The 23,515-nt window shown below is 51.5% G+C and overlaps 1 protein-coding gene across 3 annotated transcripts in view; it reads right to left on the minus strand.

Annotated features, from left to right (window-relative positions):
• The window catches only part of SARDH (sarcosine dehydrogenase), a 74,359-nt gene that overhangs the window by 16,520 nt on the left and 34,324 nt on the right, over window positions 1–23,515 (minus strand). For all 3 annotated transcript variants that reach the window (XM_083161117.1, XM_083161116.1, XM_083161115.1), the window contains 7 exons: window positions 19,715–19,856; window positions 14,928–15,011; window positions 14,541–14,654; window positions 13,227–13,365; window positions 11,959–12,072; window positions 8,998–9,145; window positions 7,112–7,205 (listed from right to left, as the gene is read on the minus strand). In XM_083161117.1, coding sequence (XP_083017243.1) covers window positions 7,112–7,205; window positions 8,998–9,145; window positions 11,959–12,072; window positions 13,227–13,365; window positions 14,541–14,654; window positions 14,928–15,011; window positions 19,715–19,856 — 835 coding nt within the window. The remainder of the gene's footprint in view (window positions 1–7,111; window positions 7,206–8,997; window positions 9,146–11,958; window positions 12,073–13,226; window positions 13,366–14,540; window positions 14,655–14,927; window positions 15,012–19,714; window positions 19,857–23,515) is intronic.

Below are 23,515 nucleotides of genomic sequence, written 5' to 3' on the forward strand. Positions count from 1 at the left end.
TTTCTCTCACCTGGCTATTAAAGCGCACTCTCTCTCTCTCACCTGGCTATTACAGCGCGCTCTCTCTCTCTTGCACATCTGGCTATTACCCAGTGATCTCTCTCTCTTGCACACCTGGCTATTACCCAGTGCTCTCTCTCTCACTTGGCTATTACACAGTGCTCTCTCTGTTGCACACCTGGCTATTACCCAGTGCTCTCCCGCTCTTTCACATTACATAGTGCTCCTCTCCCTCTTGCACACCTGGCTATTACACAGTGCTCTCGCTCTTGCACACCTGGCTATTACACAGTGCTCTCTCGCTCTTGCACACCTGGCAATTACAGGGCAATGTCTATCTTGCACACCTGGCTATTAAACAGTGCTCTCTGTCTTGCACACCTGGCTATTACACAGTGCTCTCCCGCTCTTGCAAATTACATAGTGCTCCTCTCACTCTTGCACACCTGTCTATTGCACAGCGCTCCTCTCCTGCTGCCCGGCTGGGAGAACAGGACACCTAAACTGGGCCTCTGAAATGGAGGCCGCCCGCTCTCTCCGTCCTCTGCAGAGAACCCTTACACCAGCACTTACTAGAGAGAAGCCCCCTTCATAGGCAAACCCAAAGAAGGGGGGGGGGGGGGTGTTGCTCAGAGCCCCCCTATCTTGGTCAGTGGCTAAAATTATATTATATACTAAAGATACTGCAAATATACTAGAGCTGATGCCATGTAAGGGACAGAGAAGAGCTGCTGCATGCCCAGTGGTAGCAGCTTCTTCTGCCAGGTTTGTTGAGTGTGCGTGTGTGGCTCTGAGTCCTCAATCAGTGCACTGGACCAGAGAGCAGCTGCCAGGGAGAAGAGACAGGAGCCTTACCATGATGTGGGAGAATGTGAGCTTAGAAAGTGGATTACTGGTTCTATTATGGTTTGTGTATTTATTATGGGATATTTACCCTTTTCTTGACCACTTACGTGTGCGATACAGCCTATACTATAGACAATCTATAGTGTTAGATAGTATTACTATATTCCATACAGTGTCCGGGGTATAAAAGATGTGCACATTAATGTCCAGGGTTGTCACTAGAGAACGGAGCATTGTATAATGGCTGCTAGACCGCGGCTCACCCAGAAATGCCCGCTGCTGGGAAGGGCAGAACTCAGAGGTCTGTTAAGTTGTTTTAATATTGATTCCTTTGTGGTTTTCTCTCGGCAGCTGATTAATTAACAACTGGAGTCATTCCCAGGAGTCTGAAGACAAGCAACACGGTGGCACGTCTGACTTTAATCAGAGAGATTTACGGATAATAGATGGAGAGTTTGTCATCTCCTCTGCAAGAAATTGTTCATCCGGGAGAGCGCCGCACCAGATAAACGTGCACTCTTAGCTGCTAGATTTGTCATATTTGGGGGAAGCGGAGCTCCCCCGACGCCTAATATCAATAAAACCAGTGAAGGGTTGAAATTGGAAATACAGAGCTGGCAGTGACTGAGGAAATGAGTCCGCAGAGAGGGGAGATCAATGCTCACCCAGGGGGGAGGCAGGGTGTGGCAGGGAGATCACTGCTTCCCCATAACATCTGTTTCCTAACGGATTGAGCGTGGCATCTAGTGGGAGGCAGAATGTGGCAGGGGGGAGGGGAGATTAATGCTTCCCCATAACTTCTGCTTCATAACGCACTGAGCGTGGCATCTTGCGGGAGGCAGAAGGTGGCAGGGGGATGGGAGATTAATGCTTCCCCATAACTTCTGCTTCATAACGCACTGAGCGTGGCATCTAGCGGGAGGCAGAAGGTGGCAGAGGGAGGGGAGATCAATGCTTCCCCATAACATCTACTTCATAACGCACTGAGAATGGCATCTAGTGGGAGGCAGAGGGTGGCAGGGGGAGGGTAGATCACTGCTTCCCCATAACGTCTGCTTCATAACGCACTGAACGTGGCATCTAGCGGGAGGCAGAGGGTGGCAGGGGGAGGAGAGATCAATGCTTTCCCATAACATCTGCTTCATAATGCACTGAGCGTGGCATCTAGTGGGAGGCAGAGGGTGGCAGGGGGAGGGGAGATCAATGCTTCCCCATAACATCTGCTTCATAACGCACTGAGAATGGCATCTAGCGGGAGGCAGAGGGTGGCAGGGGGAGATCAGTGCTTCCCCATAACATCTGCTTATGAGCGTGGCATCTTGCAGGAGGCAGAGGGTGGCAGGGGGGGAGATCAGTGCTTCCCCATAACATCTGCTTCATAACGCACTGAGCGTGGCATCTAGCGGGAGGCAGAAGGTGGCAGGGGGAGGGGAGATCAATGCTTCCCCATAACATCTGCTTCATAACGCACTGAGCGTGGCATCTAGCGGAGGCAGAGGTGGCGGGCGAGGGGGGGGGGGGGAATCAATGCTTCCCCATAACATCTGCTTCATAATGCACTGAGCGTGGCATCTAGTGGGAGGCAGAAGGTGGCAGGGGGAGGGGAGATCAATGCTTCCCCATAACATCTGCTTCATAATGCACTGAGCGTGGCATCTAGTGGGAGGCAGAGGGTGGCAGGGGGAGGGTAGATCACTGCTTCCCCATAACGTCTGCTTCATAACGCACTGAGCGTGGCATCTAGCGGGAGGCAGAGGGTGGCAGGGGGAGGAGAGATCAATGCTTTCCCATAACATCTGCTTCATAATGCACTGAGCGTGGCATCTAGTGGGAGGCAGAGGGTGGCAGGGGGAGGGGAGATCAATGCTTCCCCATAACATCTGCTTCATAACGCACTGAGAATGGCATCTAGCGGGAGGCAGAGGGTGGCAGGGGGAGATCAGTGCTTCCCCATAACATCTGCTTATGAGCGTGGCATCTTGCAGGAGGCAGAGGGTGGCAGGGGGGGAGATCAGTGCTTCCCCATAACATCTGCTTCATAACGCACTGAGCGTGGCATCTAGCGGGAGGCAGAAGGTGGCAGGGGGAGGGGAGATAAATGCTTCCCCATAACATCTGCTTCATAACGCACTGAGCGTGGCATCTAGTGGGAGGCAGAAGGTGGCAGGGGGAGGGGAGATCAATGCTTCCCCATAACATCTGCTTCATAATGCACTGAGCGTGGCATCTAGTGGGAGGCAGAGGGTGGCAGGGGGAGGGTAGATCACTGCTTCCCCATAACGTCTGCTTCATAACGCACTGAGCGTGGCATCTAGCGGGAGGCAGAGGGTGGCAGGGGGAGGAGAGATCAATGCTTTCCCATAACATCTGCTTCATAATGCACTGAGCGTGGCATCTAGTGGGAGGCAGAGGGTGGCAGGGGGAGGGGAGATCAATGCTTCCCCATAACATCTGCTTCATAACACACTGAGAATGGCATCTAGCGGGAGGCAGAGGGTGGCAGGGGGAGATCAGTGCTTCCCCATAACATCTGCTTATGAGCGTGGCATCTTGCAGGAGGCAGAGGGTGGCAGGGGGGGAGATCAGTGCTTCCCCATAACAACTGCTTCATAACGCACTGAGCGTGGCATGTAGAGGGAGGCAGAGGGTGGCTGGCAGGGGGAGGGTAGATCACTGCTTCCCCATAACGTCTGCTTCATAATGCCCTGAGCGTGGCATCTAGTGGGAGGCAGAGGGTGGCAGGGGGAGGGGAGATCAATGCTTCCCCATAAGGTCTGCACTATAAAGCACTGAGCGTGGCATCTAGTGGGAGGCAGAGAGTGGGGAGATCAATTCTTCCAACATAACGTTTGCTTCATAATGCTCTCAGTATGGCATCTAGTGGGAGGAAGTCGGTGGTTTGCAAGAGGGAGGCAGGGGGTGGCAAAGAGAGGGGAGATCAATGCTTCCACATAATCTTTGCTTCATAATGCACAAAGCATGGCATCTAGGGGGAGGCAGTGGGTGGCAGGGGGAGGGGTGGTCAATGTTTCCCCATAATGTCTCCTTCATAAACGTACTGAGCGCAGGATATATAGGTAGGCAGCAGAGGGAGGCATTGGGGGGGTTGGTGCCAGGATGCAGAGTGTAATTTGCCTGCCTGCTTTCCCAATGCTCATGCGCCTAGTGCTGGTACGGGTGATCTTATCTATGGGGTTCCCCTTTCACACCTACTACAGAGAGGGCGCACCCCGCAATTTGTGCCATTCGGCATACAGGCACATGCCACGCAGCGGCTCAGAAACACAACTATGTACAATGTAGCAGTAAAGGTGCCCATACATATAGCGGGCGCAGATCCACCAACAGGATGTACCAATATGGCCGGGCATTGATCATCTAAGAATCGGGGAAATGGCTGATTCCGCTACCTCCGCCAGGATTGGCAACCATCAGCCATAACACATGGTAGCTATATGGCCACCATGTATGTGTATTATTCCCTGGCACGTATGTACAGCAGGCACTGCATACGTGTAATTCCCTGGCATGTATGTATAGCAGACCCTGCATACGTGTAATTCCCTGGCATGTATGTATAGCAGACCCTGCATACGTGTAATTCCCTGGCATGTATGTATAGCAGACCCTGCATACGTGTAATTCCCTGGCATGTATGTATAGCAGACCCTGCATACGTGTAATTCCCTGGCATGTATGTATAGCAGACCCTGCATACGTGTAATTCCCTGGCATGTATGTATAGCAGACCCTGCATACGTGTAATTCCCTGGCATGTATGTATAGCAGACTCTGCATACGTGTAATTCCCTGGCATGTATGTATAGCAGACTCTGCATACGTGTAATTCCCTGGCATGTATCAATAGCAGACCCTGCATACATGTAATTCCCTGTCACGTATGTATAGCAGACCCTGCATACATGTAATTCCCTGGCATGTATGTATAGCAGAACCTGCATACATGTAATTCCCTGGCATGTATGTATAGCAGACCCTGCATACATGTAATTCCCTGGCATGTATGTATAGCAGAACCTGCATACATGTAATTCCCTGGCATGTATGTATAGCAGACCCTGCATACGTGTAATTCCCTGGCATGTATGTATAGCAGACCCTGCATACGTGTAATTCCCTGGCATGTATGCATAGCAGACCCTGCATACGTGTAATTCCCTGGCACGTATGTATAGCAGACCCTGCATACGTGTAATTCCCTGGCACGTATGTATAGCAGACCCTGCATACGTGTAATTCCCTGGCATGTATGTATAGCAGACCCTGCATACGTGTAATTCCCTGGCATGTATGTATAGCAGACCCTGCATACGTGTAATTCCCTGGCATGTATGTATAGCAGACCCTGCATATGTGTAATTCCCTGGCACGTATGTATAGCAGACCCTGCATACGTGTAATTCCCTGTGAGCACGGATCAGCTGCACATGTACTGGCGGAGTAATGAAGTAGGAGAGCACTAATGTATCACGGTGTGTGGGGAGAGTGCAGCTAATGTACGTGTAACCCGTCCCGTCTCCATTCTGCCGATTGTGTGTCTGAGCCGCGACTGCACACGGGGGCCGCTGGCTCTTTTCTCCATTATACTATTAGACCAGTCAGGCAAGGAGACAGCTGGGGAGGATCCCGGAGCCTATTTGGGTTATGAAAAAGAAGCTTTTAACAAAGTGCTGCTGCTGGGGGGGCAGGAGGTCAGAGCACAATCACCGGCACCTGCAGAACAGCATTAGGGGAAAGTGGGGGGCAGCCGCCCGGCCTCAGGGTTACACTGGGGGCACCAAACTTTTCTCTCAACTTTCCCAGCTGGCATGGCCTGCGTCAGCAGGGCTCCGTTACAGGATGCCACGTTATTTCCCAGCTCCAGTGACAGCAGTTACATGATATACACAGAGGTTATTAGGAGCTTGTGTTATATGTATATACAGTATATATATAGGCTGGATGGGCCTCAGAGTCACACAGGGCAGGACTGGCAGAGTCACACAGGATGGGATGGGAGTGGTAGAGTCATGCAGGACAGGACGGAACTGGCAGAGTCACACAGGGCAGGACTGGCAGAGTCACACAGGATGGGATGGGAGTGGTAGAGTCATGCAGGACAGGACGGAACTGGCAGAGTCAAACGGGACAGGACTTACTCAAGAAGGGGCCGGGACTGGCGGATGGGATGGGACTGCACTGGCAGGGTCACACAGGATGGGACGGGACTGGCAGAGTCACACAGGATGGGACGGGACTGGCAGAGTCACAAAGGACGGGACGGGACTGGCAGAGTCATGCAGGACAGGACTGAGGGGGTCACTCAAGAAGGGGCCGGGGCTGGTGGAGTCACACAGGACAGGATGGGACTAGCAGAGTCACACAGGACAGGACTGGCAGAGTCACACAGGACGGGACGGGGCTGGCAGAGTCACACAGGTCGGGACTGGCAGAGTCACACAGGTCGGGACTGGCAGAGTCACACAGGACAGGACTGGCAGAGTCACACAGGATGGGATGGGACTGGCAGTGTCACACTGGTCGGGTTGGCAGAGTCACACAGGACGGGACTGGCAGAGTCACACAGGACGGGACTGGCAGAGTCACACAGGACAGGATGGGACTAGCAGAGTCACACAGGACAGGACTGGCAGAGTCACACAGGACGGGACGGGACTGGCAGAGTCACACAGGTCGAGACTGGCAGAGTCACACAGGACGGGACTGGCAGAGTCACACAGGCCGGGACTGGCAGAGTCACACAGGACAGGATGGGACTAGCAGAGTCACACAGGACAGGACTGGCAGAGTCACACAGGTCGGGACGGGACTGGCAGAGTCACACAGGTCGGGACTGGCAGAGTCACACAGGTCGGGACTGGCAGAGTCACACAGGTCGGGACTGGCAGAGTCACACAGGTCGGGACTGGCAGAGTCACACAGGTCGGGACCGGGAGTGGTGGAGTCACACAGGACGGGACTGGGACTGGCGGAGTGACACAGGGCGAGACAAGGGGAGTCACATAGCAGAAGTGTGGCAGGGTATGCTGAGATATGTAGTCACACAGGACGGTACTGGGACTGGTGGAGTCACACAGAACGGGACCCAGTGCGGTCAGGGTTAGATGAATTCCCGACACGCTTGGAATAATAACGAGTGGTAGCGTTCATGCTGTCTATGCAGTCATCTCTCTATAGGCTCCATTAGAGCAGCTGCCCCAGCAGTCCCGTTCCCATATCACAGCGGTGACCGCCGCCCCATTACCTTGTACCCAGCAGCCGTCACAATCTTGTGTGTGGAGAAGGGAAACGCCTCATTGCTCAGGTCCTCACCCAGAACCTCCTGGAGAATGGAGCGGCTGAACAGAGAGAAAACATGGAGGGCGTTACTCACCGCACCGGGACACACTTACTCACCACACCAGGGTGCACTTACTCACCACACCAGGGCGCACTTACTCACCGCATCGAGGGGCACATCACTCACCGCACCTAATATGATGTGACTGTATGTGTGTCCCATGCTGCAAACGTCCCATAGTCCATACAACGGACCCATATCGCATATTTGTAGCATGGCACTGCGACATCGGACAGGCATTACACGGTCAGTGGTAGGCACGCTGCCACCATTGTGAGGCCAGCATTTCCTTCGAAGACAGTGATTTCATGGCCTCTGTGCTGGATTTGCAGCGGCCGCTTTGTGCGACCCTAGGCTCATCCGGTCACAGATGATCCGATGCTGGGTCCTAGGAGGCAGCACCGGATCAGTGGCGCCACCTGCTGCATTGTAACAATAGCGCAGCGCTGCAGTAATTACCACTACTGCATCAGGGGACACCGGGGCTGCTGTAATTACAGGGGAATAGGAGGCACGTCAGCAGGTACAGGGAAAGGAAGACGTCCTCCCCACGAAGTAGGACCACAGAGCAGCTTTGGACAATTATTGTAGTGCAGATGAGGAGCCTACAGGATCTGGAACCAGCACAGTGATACATTATTAAACCTGGGGTATATTCAATTAAAGACCATTTTCTGTTCAGCTCCATAGAGCATACTGTATCTGCTCAGCAGACTGCGGGGCTGGCGGCGCCCCCTACAGGCGGGCAGCTGTCACTGGGCTGAGCTTCGCAGTGTGGCATGAGGCTCAGGTGGGTATCATCGGCGTTATTAGGATGGAATGTGACAGTCTCCGTGCCCGACGCGCTGCCCGCCTGCAGTCTATATGCCACACACATTAAAGATTGATACAAGTTGAAAGAGATTTGGTCTTGCGGAGCCGCCAGGAAGCAGAGAGGTTGTTGATTTTAAGCCGACATGGCAGGTCGTACAGGAAGACCTTCAGGACGGGAGATAAAGTACTCTGACAATCTACTACAAAACATTCTAATCTGATCCACGGAGGGAGAGGCGCGCAGCAGACGTCAACCAAGTGCCCGCTGCAGATCTTCTTATCACAGGGAGCAGCTGCTGCTGGCATCTCATATGGCAGAGGGGTGCCAGCGCGGGCACAGCAGTCAGTTGCATGGCAAGGGCGGGGGAATGAAAAAGGGGGTTCCTTATAAAATGTAAGTGTGACCGTGGCCCTTATTCAGATCTGATTGCAGTAAGTACAAATTTGTTCTCAAAATGGGCAAAACCATGTGCCCTGCAGGTGGGGCAGATGTAACATGTGCAGAGAGAGTTAGATTTGGGTGAGTTATTTTTTTTCTGTGCAGGGTAAATACTGGCTGCATTATTTTTACACTGCAATTTAGATTTCAGTTTCAACACAACCCACCCAAATGTAACTCTCTCTGCACATGTTACATCTGCCCCACCTGCAGTGCACACGGTTTTGCCCATTTTGAGAACAAATTTGTACTGCGATCAGATCTGAATAAGGGCCAGTGTCCTCATTCCAAAGTGCGAACAGTTACAGTAAAGTAAATTAACCACTATGTGAGTTTATATATGGCGGTTTATATAGATCAGAACCTATGCCCTACCCACTACCACTAGGGTTGGGCGGAGGTGGTGGTGGTGATGACAGATAATGCTGACACATTGGAATGCCAGTGTAGTCACAGAGTAGAGGGTGCTGCACCAGGTATCCCGCAGGACACACGCTAGACATCGCTATGGTCTCACAGCCTCGCCCCCATGACGTACCTGGCTGGCCCCTGGACGCTGATCATGCCAAGGTCTTCGGAACAATCCAGAAGCTTGCAGTTCAATTTCTCATCTTGAAGGACGGTCATAATGTGGTTCCAGTTGTGCTGAGCTACAGCGCCCCCTATGGCCAGGTAATAGCCGTCACCTGCCAAGACAAGAACACAGTTACCCCAGGTTACCCCCGGCCGTTATGTACCCAATGTATTATCCAATCAAACCGTTAAAATCAGCACAGAGTATTTCAGAACAGGAGGGTCTGAGTATCACTTCTCTGCACTAACACGGAATGCCCGATTGGTATAGGAAGAACCCCATGGTAATGGGGTGCAGGCAATGCCCACCCCAGTCCTGGTAGGGTGCAGCCTGGTCATCGCACCCATCCGGGGTGATAGGTGTTAGGCTGGGGGCACTGCGACGAAAGGGAAGTAACACTTTGTATTTTATCTTATATGGGAATGCGTATAATATGGGTTTGTGAGACAGAATAAAAGGTAATGATACAATGAGAATCTAGGACATGTAGCTGTATGAGAAATGCCGGTGTATAAATATCCTGTATGTCACGCGGCTCGCGCTCCTTCTACACGTTATCGTTCATTCCCACAGAGCCACCAAGCGATCACAGCAAAGACTTCAAAGTCAAAGGAGGAAGGAAGAGCCCGGGTCATAGGTCAGGAGCGCTGCGCCGGGAACTACAGACGCTTAGGATAACTGTTCACAGCGGCCATCCTATGTATGCTAATATCCCAGTGACCAGCATATCACACAGTACTGTACCATCATATGCTAATATCCCAGTGACTGGCACATCACACAGTACTGCCAATCATATGCTAATATCCCAGTGACCGGCACATCACACAGTACTGCCAATCATATGCTAATATCCCAGTGACTGGCACATCACACAGTACTGTACCATCATATGCTAATATCCCAGTGACTGGCACATCACACAGTACTGCCAATCATATGCTAATATCCCAGTGACCGGCACATTACAGTCCAGCAAATCCTAATATCCCAGTGACCGACACATTACAGAGTACTGTCCAGCATGTGCAAATATCCCAGTGACTGGCACATCACAGTCCAGCATATCCTAATATCCAGTGACTGGCACATCACAGAGCACTGTACAGCATGTGCTAATATCCCAGTGACTGGCATATCACACTCTATTGCCCATCATATGCTTATAACCCAGTGACCGGCACATCACACAGCACTGTCCAGTATATTTTAATATCCCAGTGACCGACACTTCACACAGTACTGTCCAGCATGTGCCAATAGCCCAGTGACAGGCACATTACACAGTATTGCCCAGCATATATATATATTAAAAACGCACCGTTTGCTTACATAGTGATTCTACAGTCTCTGGCTATCGGACCCATGTTCTGCTGGAAGCAAGACGCGCCAAGTTTACTTACATAGTTATTCTGTGTGTGGATATTGGACCCATTGTTCTGTCTTCTGTCTGTGGCTATTGGACCAGCTTCTGCTGGAAGCGAAACGCACCAAGTTTGCGCATAGAGATTCTACTGTCTGTGGCTACTGGACCAGAGTCTGCTGGAAGCGAAATGCCCCAAGTTTGCGCATAGAGATTCTACTGTCTGTGGCTATTGGACCAGAGTCTGCTGGAAGCGAAACGCACCAAGTTTACGCATAGAGATTCTACTGTCTGTGGCTATTGGACCAAAGTCTGCTGGAAGCGAAACGCACCAAGTTTACGCATAGAGATTCTACTGTCTGTGGCTATTGGACCAGCTTCTGCTGGAAGCGAAACGAACCAAGTTTGCGCATAGAGATTCTACTGTCTGTGGCTACTGGACCAGAGTCTGCTGGAAGCGAAATGCGCCAAGTTTGCGTACAGGGATTCTACAGTCTCTGGCTATCGGACCCATGTTCTGCTGGAAGCAAGACGCGCCAAGTTTACTTACATAGTTATTCTGTGAGTGGATATTGGACCCATTGTTCTGTCTTCTGTCTGTGGCTATTGGACCAGCTTCTGCTGGAAGCGAAACGAACCAAGTTTACGCATAGAGATTCTACTGTCTGTGGCTATTGGACCAGAGTCTGCTGGAAGCGAAACGCACCAAGTTTACACATAGAGATTCTACTGTCTGTGGCTATTTGACCAGAGTCTGCTGGAAGCGAAATGCGCCAAGTTTGCACATAGAGATTCTACCGTCTGTGGCTATTGGACCAGAGTCTGCTGGAAGCGAAACGCACTAAGTTTGCGCATAGAGATTCTACTGTCTGTGGCTATTGGACCAGAGTCTGCTGGAAGCGAAACGCACCAAGTTTGCGCATAGAGATTCTACTGTCTGTGGCTATTGGACCAGAGTCTGCTGGAAGCGAAACGCACCAAGTTTACGCATAGAGATTCTACTGTCTGTGGCTATTGGACCAGAGTCTGCTGGAAGCGAAATGCACCAAGTTTGCGTTCAGGGATTCTACAGTCTGTGGATTTTGGACCCATATTCTGCTGAAAGCGACACGCGCCAAGTTTACTCACATAGTGATTCTGTGTGTGGATATTGGACCCATTGTTCTGTCTTCTGTCTACTGTCTGTGGCTATTGGACCAGCTTCTGCTGGAAGCGAAACGCCCCAAGTTTTCTCATAGGGATTCTACAGTCTGTGGCTATTGGACCTATGTATTGTTGGATTACATAGTGTGACTTGTCCATGGCGGACACTATCTGGACTGTGCTGTTTTCCACCTGAAGCCGTATAAAATTTGTAATCCAGATGTATACGGCTCCAGTAGACTATCACTGCCCCATGATTTCAGGTTCTGGTAGCGGTGACAGCTGCGTTCCCCAGGTGACAATATCAATGCACTATTTCTGCCTCCTAATATATAAAAGCAACCACAAGATCACAACAATAATTCCAAAGTTAAATCTTCTGTATTATATGGTTTGATAGGCACATTCTCCATACTGACCTTCAAATTCTGGCACCAGAACAGACGGTGAGCTTCCAGGTGTTATACTGCTGACGGTGAGATCACTCTCTGCACCCCCGCGCTTGTTTAACATACAGGTATATACCGTTGTACCTATAAACAGAGAGAATGCATAACGTGTTACAGGAGAGATAAGGGGGTGGGAGGAGCCAGACACTGACAACCAGCTTATACAGGACAAGTGACCCAGGAGAGATAAGGGGATGGGAGGAGCCAGACACTGACAACCAGCTTATACAGGACAAGTGACCCAGGAGAAATAAGGGGATGGGAGGGGCCAGACACTGACCACCAGCTAATACAGGACAAGTGACCCAGGAGAGTAAAGGGGATGGGAGGAGCCAGACGCTGACAACCAGCTTATACAGGACAAGTGACCCAGGAGAGATAAGGGTGTGGGAGGAGCCGGACACTGACAACCAGCTTATACAGGACAAGTGACCCAGGAGAGATAAGGGGGTGGGAGTAGCCAGACACTGACAACCAGCTTATACAGGACAAGTGACCCAGGAGAGATAAGGGGGTGGGAGTAGCCAGACACTGACAACCAGCTTATACAGGACAAGTGACCCAGGAGAGATAAGGGGATGGGAGGAGCCAGACACTGACAACCAGCTTATACAGGACAAGTGACCCGGGAGAGATAAGGGGAGGGGAGGAGCCGGACACTGACAACCAGCTTATACAGGACAAGTGACCCAGGAGAGATAAGGGGATGGGAGGAGCCAGACTCTGACAACCATCTTATACAGGACAAGTGACCCAGGAGGAATAAGGGGTGGGAGGAGCCAGACACTGACAACCAGTTTATACAGGACAAGTGACCCAGGAGAGATAAGGGGTGGGAGGAGCCGGACGCTGACAACCAGCTTATACAGGACAAGTGACCCAGGAGAGATAAGGGGTGGGAGGAGCCGGACACTGACAACCAGCTATAGAGAACAAGTGACCCAGGAGATATAAGGGGATGGGAGGAGCCAGACAGGTGCCGTATATCTAGCCCTGGCGTGCTGTATACCCAGCATTGGAATGTCATATACCCAGCCCTGGCATACTGTATACCTAGCCCTGCCGTGCCATATTCCCAGCCTTGGAATGCAGTATACCCAGCCCCGGCATGCCCTATACCCAGCCCCGGCGTGCCCTATACCCAGCCCCGGCGTGCCCTATACCCAGCCCCGGCGTGCCCTATACCCAGCCCCGGCGTGCTGTATACCTAGCATCACACTATCTTCCTCAGCGTTTACCTGGGGCCTTATCGATGTTTGCAGTAAACAGCCAATTAGCCGCTCTCTTGGCATCCGGCCCCACCAGGTAGAACTTTCCGAAGTAGGACATGTTGAAGACCGCGGCGGCGTTCCGACACATAACGCATTCTCTCCTGATCTAGAAATGACAGCATGTCAAACACAACAGATGAACATCGATGGGCGGGGGGGGGAAGGGGGGGTCTGTGCAGCGAGCGAGAAGCAGAGACCGAAATAAACTCTGAAGTGACTCATCCAAAACTTTTCTGTCGGGTGACAAGGACGCGGGAAGCTTTGTACGCGTGTATCCCTTTCATGGCCGCTTGTTGGACCCCGGAACACAGGGCTGCTGATGTGCTAAATAATACATCCCCCCCTCTCCCATCTCCCATATGTGACAGCTCCATACATAGACTCTGGCTGGCTAATTATAACCGGGATCTGTCTGTCATCCTGTCACAGGCGCAGTCTCTCCCCCTAACGCACTGTTCCTCAGCTCTCATCATGCTGCCAGGAGAGAAACGCTCATTATTAACGCACTACCCCCCCCCACACACACACACACACACACCCCCGCCATAATGAATCCCAGCACAGGGGGCATTAACCCCTTCAATGCTGGAAGGGTATCCCAATCATGTGCTGCAGTTAGTGATACACACACACACCACAGGCGGGCAGTGTGCCAGGGCAGACACGAAGGTACACCCGTTACAGAGTGCCATCTCAGGCTTGGCATGCGGGAAGTGGCCATAGTGATTTCAGCAATCTATACACGGAGAGCATTACATATCTGTGCTACACTCAGGTTCCCCCTGGCAGATCACCCGGGGGGCCTCCTGGGTACACGCATAGGACAGGAAAGATTACCGCGCCATTCTCTGCACTTTCCTGTAACCTCCCCCCACATGCGCGGTCTGATGACGTATTAGTGACCTGTCTAATGCTGGGTTCACACCAGAACAATTTGGCCTCTGTTCCCATAAATTTGATACAAACTCGACCGATTGTATGTAAATTGGGCATGATTTAGATCCGATTCTGATCCGATGCTGGAACTGGGTACAGATCAGAATCGGGTAGGATTGGATGCAGATGGTGTGTCCCAGCAGATCGCGCGACCATCGTATGGTCATCTCACCATCTGCTCATGATCATCATCGTTCTGGTGTGTACCTAACATAACACATTGCCGGAAGCCCCTGTATCCGATGCGATTAATAGGATGATGCCCCTACAGATATATTGGCAGATGCTCCACCCATAATGCACCTGTCGCCGTGTGCGCATTTCTGCCTGGCGCCATTCACTTACCGCGTCATGGTGGGGTGGAAAGCTGAAGGTGTACTCCTCCCCCAGGAGCCGGCTGTAAGTGTAGTCTTGGTGAGGCTGGCACCCATATGCCCCATAGTAATCATAGTCCAGGACCTGCACAGGTAACAGATATATTATATCACCTCCTCGGTGTCCTGCTCTGGGGACACTGACATCGCGCTCATCTCCCCACTGCGCTGCCCTTGTGCAATATGCTGCACCCTGCACCGCAGAGCATCCAGCTCCCCAGGAACTGCATGGTGTGACAGGGGGCGAGGTTACACACCCCTGCGGGTGGCTTTAGGGTGGGAGCGCTGAAGTGACACAAGTAGGGAGGAGTGCGGCCGTTCCCATGCACCTCACCTGAGGATGGGCAGGAGTACTCACCGGAGCTGGACCGTCACGGGTAAACCACCCCGGCCTCTCCCAGCCGTGCCTCTCCTGGAATACGCAGCCTTGCTGGAGCAGCTCCTGTACAGAGAGGTCATATATGTGGTCAGCATGGGGGAGAGAAGGGTCACCAGCTACGGCTCACAGGGATGACTAACCTTCACACTCCAGATGTTCTTGAACTACACATCCCAGCATGCCTTGGTACAGTTTTGCTGGTACTCTTTACCTAGAAGGGCGCCCATCGCGGGCATTGCATGCACTAAAAAATCGGGTGCGATGCGACCGACGCAATGCCCGCGATTTCCCATAGGGAACAATGTTAAATGTCCCAATTGACCCAATTTTCCTGTTCAATGTCTCAATTGACCCGATTTTTCCATAGGAAACAATGTTAAATGGGCCACAGAGGCCAAATAGGCACCCTGAAGTGTGAAATGGCCCCCACAATTGTTAACGCCACCCCACGATCAACGTCAACCCGGAGCGTGGTGAGCGCAAAGAGCCCGCGAGGGGCGGCGGTACGCGTCCTACGACCTTTTCATACCCCCACTATCCACGTCGGCGTGGAGTTGAGAATAGAAAGTGTGGCGAGCGCAGCGAGCCACCGAGCCCGAAGCCACAGGTATCCGCGTCCCCTCGCGGGCTTCACAGCTGTCCGCTGCGCTCGCCACGCTTCGGGCTCGGTGGCTCGCTGCGCTCGCCACACTTTCTATTCTCAACTCCACGCCGACGTGGATAGTGGGGGTATGAAAAGGTCGTAGGACGCGTACCGCTGCGCTCGCCACGCTTCGGGTTCACGTTGATCGTGGGGTGGCGTTAACAATTGTGGGGGCCATTTCACACTTCAGGGTGCCTATTTGGCCTCTGTGGCCCATTTAACATTGTTTCCTATGGAAAAATCGGGTCAATTGAGACATTGAACAGGAAAATCGGGTCAATTGGGACATTTAACATTGTTCCCTATGGGAAATCGCGGGCATCGCGTCGGTCGCATCACACTCGATTTTTTTTTACTAACGATGCCCACGATCAAAATCGTGGGCGCCCTTCTAGGTAAAGAGTAGCGTTTTGCTATTTGGCCATGTTATAACTAATGCAGGCCATGATGGAATGTGTAGTTCAACAACCAGCACTACCCTATATGTTCTGCAGACTAGCGGCACAGCACTACCCTATATGTTCTGCAGACTAGAGGCACAGCACTACCCTATATGTTCTGCAGACTAGCGGCACAGCACTACCCTATATGTTCTGCAGACTAGAGGCACAGCACTACCCTATATGTTCTGCAGACTAGCGGCACAGCGCTACCCTATATGTTCTGCAGACTAGCGGCACAGCGCTACCCTATATGTTCCGCAGACTAGCTGCACAGCGCTAACCTATATGTTCTGCAGACTAGCGGCACAGTACTACCCTATATATTCCGCAGACTAGCGGCACAGCGCTACCCTATATGTTCTGCAGACTAGCGGTACAGCACTATCCGTGTTCTGCAGACTAGTAGCACAGACACTACCCTATATGTTCTGCAGACTAGCAGCACAGCACTATCCGTGTTCTGCAGACTAGTAGCACAGCCACTACCCTATATGTTCTGCAGACTAGCGGCACAGCACTACCCAATATGTTCTTCAGACTAGCGGCACAGCACTACCATATATGTTCTGCAGACTAGCGGCACAGCCACTACCCTATATGTTCTGCAGACTAGCGGCACAGCCACTACCCTATATGTTCTGCAGACTAGCGGCACAGCACTACCCTATATGTCCTGCAGACTAGCGGCACAGCACTACCCTATATGTTCTGCAGACTAGCGGCACAGCCACTACCCTATATGTTCTGCAGACTAGCGGCACAGCCACTACCCTATATGTTCTGCAGACTAGCGGCACAGCACTACCCTATATGTTCTGCAGACTAGCGACACAGCCACTACCCTATATGTTCTACAGACTAGCGGCACAGCACTATCCATGTTCTGCAGACTAGCGGCACAGCCACTACCCTATATGTTCTGCAGACTAGCGGCACAGCACTACCCTATATGTTCTGCAGACTAGCGGCACAGCACTATCCGTGTTCTGCAGACTAGCGGCACAGCACTATCCGTGTTCTGCAGACTAGCGGCACAGCACTATCCGTGTTCTGCAGACTAGCGGCACAGCACTACCCTATATGTTCTGCAGACTAGCGACACAGCCACTACCCTATATGTTCTACAGACTAGCGGCACAGCACTACCCTATATGTTCTGCAGACTAGCGGCACAGCACTATCCATGTTCTGCAGACTAGCGGCACAGCACTATCCGCGTTCTGCAGACTAGTAGCACAGCCACTACCCTATATGTTCTGCAGACTATCGGCACAGCCAACTACCCTATATGTTCTGCAGACTAGTAGCACAGCCACTACCCTATATGTTCTGCAGACTATCGGCACAGCCAACTACCCTATATGTTCTGCAGACTAGAGGCACAGCATTATCCCTGTTCTGCAGACTAAAGGCACAGCCACTACCCTATATGTTCTGCAGACTAGCGGCACAGCAACTGTGAGCCCTGGAACTGAATGTGGGGGTGGGGGGAGAGCCATCAGATGCAACAGGCAGGATAATGGGACCAGAAATGTGCAGTAACAAAGTAATTAAGGTTGAAAAAAGACGTTAGTCCATCAAGTTCAACCTATTTGGCTTGTAACTACTGACCTGAGTAAAGGCCCCTATACATTATGCGATTTGGGCACGATTTTGCCTGATTCGGATGAATCGGGCCGTGAAATCGTCCCAAATCGCATATGGAGACATCCCCTCCGACCCGATGCGCGGCCCCGTGCGCATCGGATCGGAGTCGGGAGGTCGGACGGGCTGCAACGGGGGACCTACCAGAGCCGGGCGGAGGGATCAGGCGCAGGGAGCCGGGCAGAGGAGGAAGCCGCTGCCATCAGCGGGAGCAGGGGGGGGGGGGGCAGAGTACCGGGGAGCCGGGCAGGAGAAGACGCATAGGAAGCCATTGATTGGCTGAGACCTCTCTCAGCCAATCAGTGATTGGCTGTGACCTCTCTCAGGCAATCGCTGATTGGCTGAGAGAGGTCTCAGCCAATCAATGGCTTCCTATGAATTTGTATGGGCTTTTTCTTTTTTTGGAAGTGCTCTGCTGCTTGCGCCACTCGCGCTAATGCTGCATCGTCTTCTCCTGCCCGGCTCCTGGGACTCTGTGCCGCCCCCCCCCCCCCGCTCCCTGCCCAGTGGCTTCTTGCCCAGCTCCCTGCGCCCCCCCCCCCTTCTCTCTGGTCGTGGGCACATACCTGCTGCTGTCCCCTGCTCCCATTGTCCCTGCAGCTCCCCGGGAGTTGCATGTGATAAATCGCATGCGATATAAGGGGGCCTTTAGTCATATCTATAAGATTCCATTAGTGGCCAAAAATGTATGCAGTTTTGATTTAATTTCATTAACAGTAGTTGCTGTAACCCCCCCACGGGCACTGAGTTCCGGAATGTTACTGTTCTAATGGTGAAGAATCATCTTCTTACATCAGTACGGAATTTCTTTTCCTCGAGCCTCAGTACATGCCCACATGTCCTAAGGGGGTTATTCTGGTTAGTTTGCAAACTCCTTTTTAAATGGACAAAACCATGCTGCACTGCAGGTGAGGCAGATGTAACATGTGCAGAGAGAGTTACATTTGGGTGAGTTATTTTGTTTCTGTGCAGGGTAAAAACTGGCTGCTTTTTTCTTACACTGCAATATAGATTTCAGTTTGAACACACCCCACCCAAATATAAAACTCTCTCTGCACATGTTACATCTGCCCCACCTGCAGTGCAGCATGGTTTTGTCCATTAAAGAATGAATTTGCTTTTGCAAACCAACCAGAATAACCCCCTAAGTATAGGCCTGTTAGTGAACAAATCATGTCTAAGTTCCATTTGATTCCCAATCCTGTATCTGTAATACTAATCATATCCCCTCTCAGCCTCCGTTTCTCCAGTGAAAACATACTCAGCCTGGTTAACCTATCTTTGTATTCTAGTGATTGGAGACCTTTTACTAGCTTAGTCGCCCTTCTCTGTACCTGCTCCAATTCATTTATGTCCTTTTTAAGGTGCGGTGCCCTGAACTGAACACAGTGTTCCAAGTGTGGTCTCACCAATGCCTTGTAAAGAGGCACTATCATATTGGCATCCCTTGAATCCATTCCCCCTTTAATGCATGCGAGTGTCCGGTTTACTTTTGCTGCTGCACTTGAGCAGTGAGCACTATTACCCTATGTTTCATCTATGATGACCCCCAAGTCCTTCTCTACAGCAGAATTCCCTATAATAACTCCATTTAGTCTATAAGTAGCTTGTTCATTTTTGTTCCCATAATGAATTACTTTACATTTATCAGCGTTAAACTGCATTTTCCACCTTTCCGCCCACCTTTCCAGATTAATTAAGTCACTCTGTAGTGTATCCACATCCTCTCTTGAGTTAATTTCCTTACTCAATTTTACTCACATTGGGGCAGATGTATTAAGCCTTAACAAGAGATAAATGCAAGGGTGATAAGGAGAGATAAACGTCCAGCCAATCAGCTCCTTACTGACTTTTTCAAACACAGCCTGTAACATGGCAGTTAGCAGGTGATTGGCTGGACGTTTATCTCTCTTTACAACCCTTGGATTTATCTCTTGTTAAGGCTTCATACATCTGCCCCATATGTCACTTCCTATATCATTAATGAATATATTAAACAAGTAACTTGCAGAAACGCAATGGAAAATCCCGATTACCTCATACAATGGATCTCTCCTCATGTTCCTTCCAGCCAGAGGCTCATCATACGGGAACACCACCGAGTAATTCTTGGCATACGACTCGTGGCTGCGCTCCCGGATCCAGCGATTCTCATTGGTCAATGAACGGTGGAATCTCCTGTGGTTTAATAAGAGACAGGTGACAGTAATGAGGGGCCGGGTCTCCTGCGGTATAACAAAAGACAGGTGACCGAATTGAGGGGCAGGATCTCCTGTGGTATAACAAGAGACAGGTGACAGTAATGAGAGGCAGGATCTCCTGCGGTATAACGAGAGACAGGTGACAGTAATGAGGGGTAGGATCTCCTATGGTATAACAAGAGACAGGTAGCAGTAATGAGGGGTGGGATCTCCTGCGGTATAACAAGAGACAGGTGACAGTAATGAGGGGCAGGATCTCCTGTGGTATAACAAGAGACAGGTGACAGTAATGAGAGGCAGGATCTCCTGCGGTATAACGAGAGACAGGTGACAGTAATGAGGGGTAGGATCTCCTATGGTATAACAAGAGACAGGTAGCAGTAATGAGGGGTGGGATCTCTTGCGGTATAACAAGAGACAGGTGACAGTAATGAGGGGTGGGATCTCCTGCGGTATAACAAGAGACAGGTGACAGTAATGAGGGTGTGGGATCTCCTGCGGTATAACTAGAGACAGGTGACAGTAATGACGGGCAGGATCTCCTTCGGTATAATGAGAGACAGGTGACAGTAATGAGGGGCAGGATCTCCTGCGGTATAACGAGAGACAGGTGTCAGTAATGAGGGGCAGGATCTCCTGCGGTATAACGAGAGACAGGTGACAGTAATGAGGGTCGGGATCTCCTGCGGTATAACAAGAGACAGGTGACAGTAATGAGAGGCAGGATCTCCTGCGGTATAACAAGAGACAGGTGACAGTAATGAGGGGCAGGATCTCCTGCGGTATAACAAGAGACAGGTGACAGTATAACAAGAGACAGGTGACAGTAATGAGGGGCAGGATCTCCTGCGGTATAACAAGAGACAGGTGACAGTAATGAGGGGCAGGATCTCCTGCGGTATAACAAGAGACAGGTGACAGTAATGAGGGGCAGAATCTCCTGCGGTATAACGAGAGACAGGTGACAGTAATGAGGGGCAGGATCTCCTGCGGTATAACAAGAGACAGGTGACAGTAATGACGGGCAGGATCTCCTGCGGTATAACGAGAGACAGGTGGCAGTAATGAGGGGCAGGATCTGCTGCGGTATAACGAGAGACAGGTGACAGTAATGAGGGGCGGGATCTCCTGCGGTATAACGAGAGACAGGTGACAGTAATGAGGGGCAGGATCTCCTGCGTTATAACGAGAGACAGGTGACAGTAATGAGGGTCGGGATCTCCTGCGGTATAACAAGAGACAGGTGACAGTAATGAGGGGCAGGATCTCCTGCGGTATAACGAGAGACAGGTGACAGTAATGAGGGGCAGGATCTCCTGCGGTATAACAAGAGACAGGTGACAGGAATGAGGGGCGGGATCTCCTGCGGTATAACGAGAGACAGGTGGCAGTAATGTAACTGCTTTATACTTTTTGGCTTCAGGCCTCACTACCCAACAAGGAGTCCTCCATCTATTTCTGACACCTCCCCGTACTAGGGGCCTGATTCAGGATGGATCACATATTATAAGCTGCCTCCCCACCCCCCCTAGAACACCTCTGTCTGTTAATCAGAGGCGTTTGCAAAACTACTATGGGTTTGCAGGACCAGACCTCATACATGTTTGGTTTAGACAACATGGAATGGTGATAAAGACGGAATCCTGATCTGGAGCCTAACCGGACTATAATCTAACGATTACAGTACTATAACTACCAGATGCTTACATTGGGATTGCTGCTACTGTACATACTGTACCCCAATACTTCAGTTCTCAGCTGAGCACCCTGCTGACTAGCATACCATCAGTGTGCAGAATAATCCCCCTGGTTCCTCTCAGACTCCTCTATGCCCTCTGCTAAGGGATGAGCCACTGGTAGTCACCAGTAACATTTGCAGCCACCTCTCCATGACCACCATGGCCCAGCCCCTCCGTGACCACCATGGCCCAGCCTCTCCGTGACCACCATGGCCCAGCCTCTCCGTGACCACCATGGCCCAGCCTCTCCGTGACCACCATGGCCCAGCCTCTCCGTGACCGCAATGGCCCAGCCTCTCCGTGACCGCCATGGCCCAGCCTCTCCGTGACCGCCATGGCCCTGCCTCTCCGTGACCGCCAGGGCCCAGCCTCTCCGTGACCGCCAGGGCCCAGCCCCTCCGTGACCACCATGGCCCAGCCTCTCCGTGACCACCATGGCCAAGCCCCTCCATGACCACCATGGCCTAGCCCCTCCATGACCACCATGGCCTAGCCCCTCCATGACCAAAAGGGCCCAGCCCCTCCATGACCAAAAGGGCCCAGCCCCTCCATGACCACCAGGGCCCAGTCTCACCATGACCCAGCATCTCCATGACCACCATGGCCAAACCCTCTCCATGACCCCAGCCCTGTCTCACCATGAACCCAGCCCTGTCTCACCATGAACCCAGCCCAGGCTATACGACTTGTGGTTTGTAATCTGGACCACAGCCCAGCCAGATTACAAATTTATTGAGTAATGCTAACCTCTGTGCCACTGTGCTGCCAGCATACATGTTATCAGGTGATAATTGACTCACGCATAAATAAATGGAGTGCGCCCAGTACTGCGTATCTTACGCGTTATTCTCATTATCACACATTCTTAATTTTTTCAGAAAACTTTTGATTTTCAATTAAAAAACCCCACGAAAAAGTATTCAACGCAGACCCTGATAAAACTTCTATATTCCCATTCATAGTCACACAGGCAGAAAACATACCAAGCTCCGTGACCCATCCGACGCAGTGAGCCGACCTGCTGTACACCCGCCCAGCATTGTACCAATGCATCGGGTGTAATTATCATTATTAGTTATGATGTTAGATCACGTTAACCTTCAAGACAGAATCATTGTGCTCAACGGTGGCACAAAGCATTCTGGGAGTGAGCTCGGTGACCGCCATTGCCCCCCTCCCCGGAATTCTCCTCTATATAGCAGTTTCCCTGGCATTGTAGTACAATGGGCAGGAGGCAATCCTGTGCCCTCTCCGTCGTTACTAGCCCCTACGCATAATTAGACCGCAGAAATAGATTTAATGACAAGCCTCGGCTCGCTGTGTGATTACATCGTCCAGCCGCGGCAGAAGTGTAATAATCACAGGGTCCGGCGGCTGCACAATAGAGGCGAGAGCGAGGGGCCGAGAAGCCAAGTCACAGATCTGTATGAGTGGGGAACTAATTAGCGGCTGCTCAGCTGTAATTAATATCTGTAACCCAGGAGTGAGCGTGGGCCAACGGCTGCTCACATGTGACACGGGGAAGGGGGGAGCCCCAGCGCCCCATTCTGTCACCCCAGCTGGGCATGCTCGCCAGCTCCGTAATAAAGCAAGATAGAACGGAAAATGGTGGCAGAAAGGTAAAACGTGATATTTGCTGTAAAGCCGTGGAGCACCGCACATTGCTGCGCAGCACCACACATCGCCGTGCAGCACAGCACACCGTGCGCAGCACCGCCCTGTTGTTATCCATTTTTATGGTTTCATCTCAATGCCTGAGGCTGGAGGAGCTTACAATCGAACGTCAATAAAACAAACAAACACAAACGTACAGTAGGGACAGCAGAAGCCAGTTATCTGGCCGGATAGTTCTTGGAGGCCAATCAGAGGACTGCCCAATGTTTTAAACACTTCTCCC

The sequence above is a fragment of the Crinia signifera genome, chromosome 9 (genome assembly GCF_055691185.1).
Source record: "Crinia signifera chromosome 9, ASM5569118v1, whole genome shotgun sequence".
Classification (NCBI taxonomy): domain Eukaryota; kingdom Metazoa; phylum Chordata; class Amphibia; order Anura; family Myobatrachidae; genus Crinia; species Crinia signifera.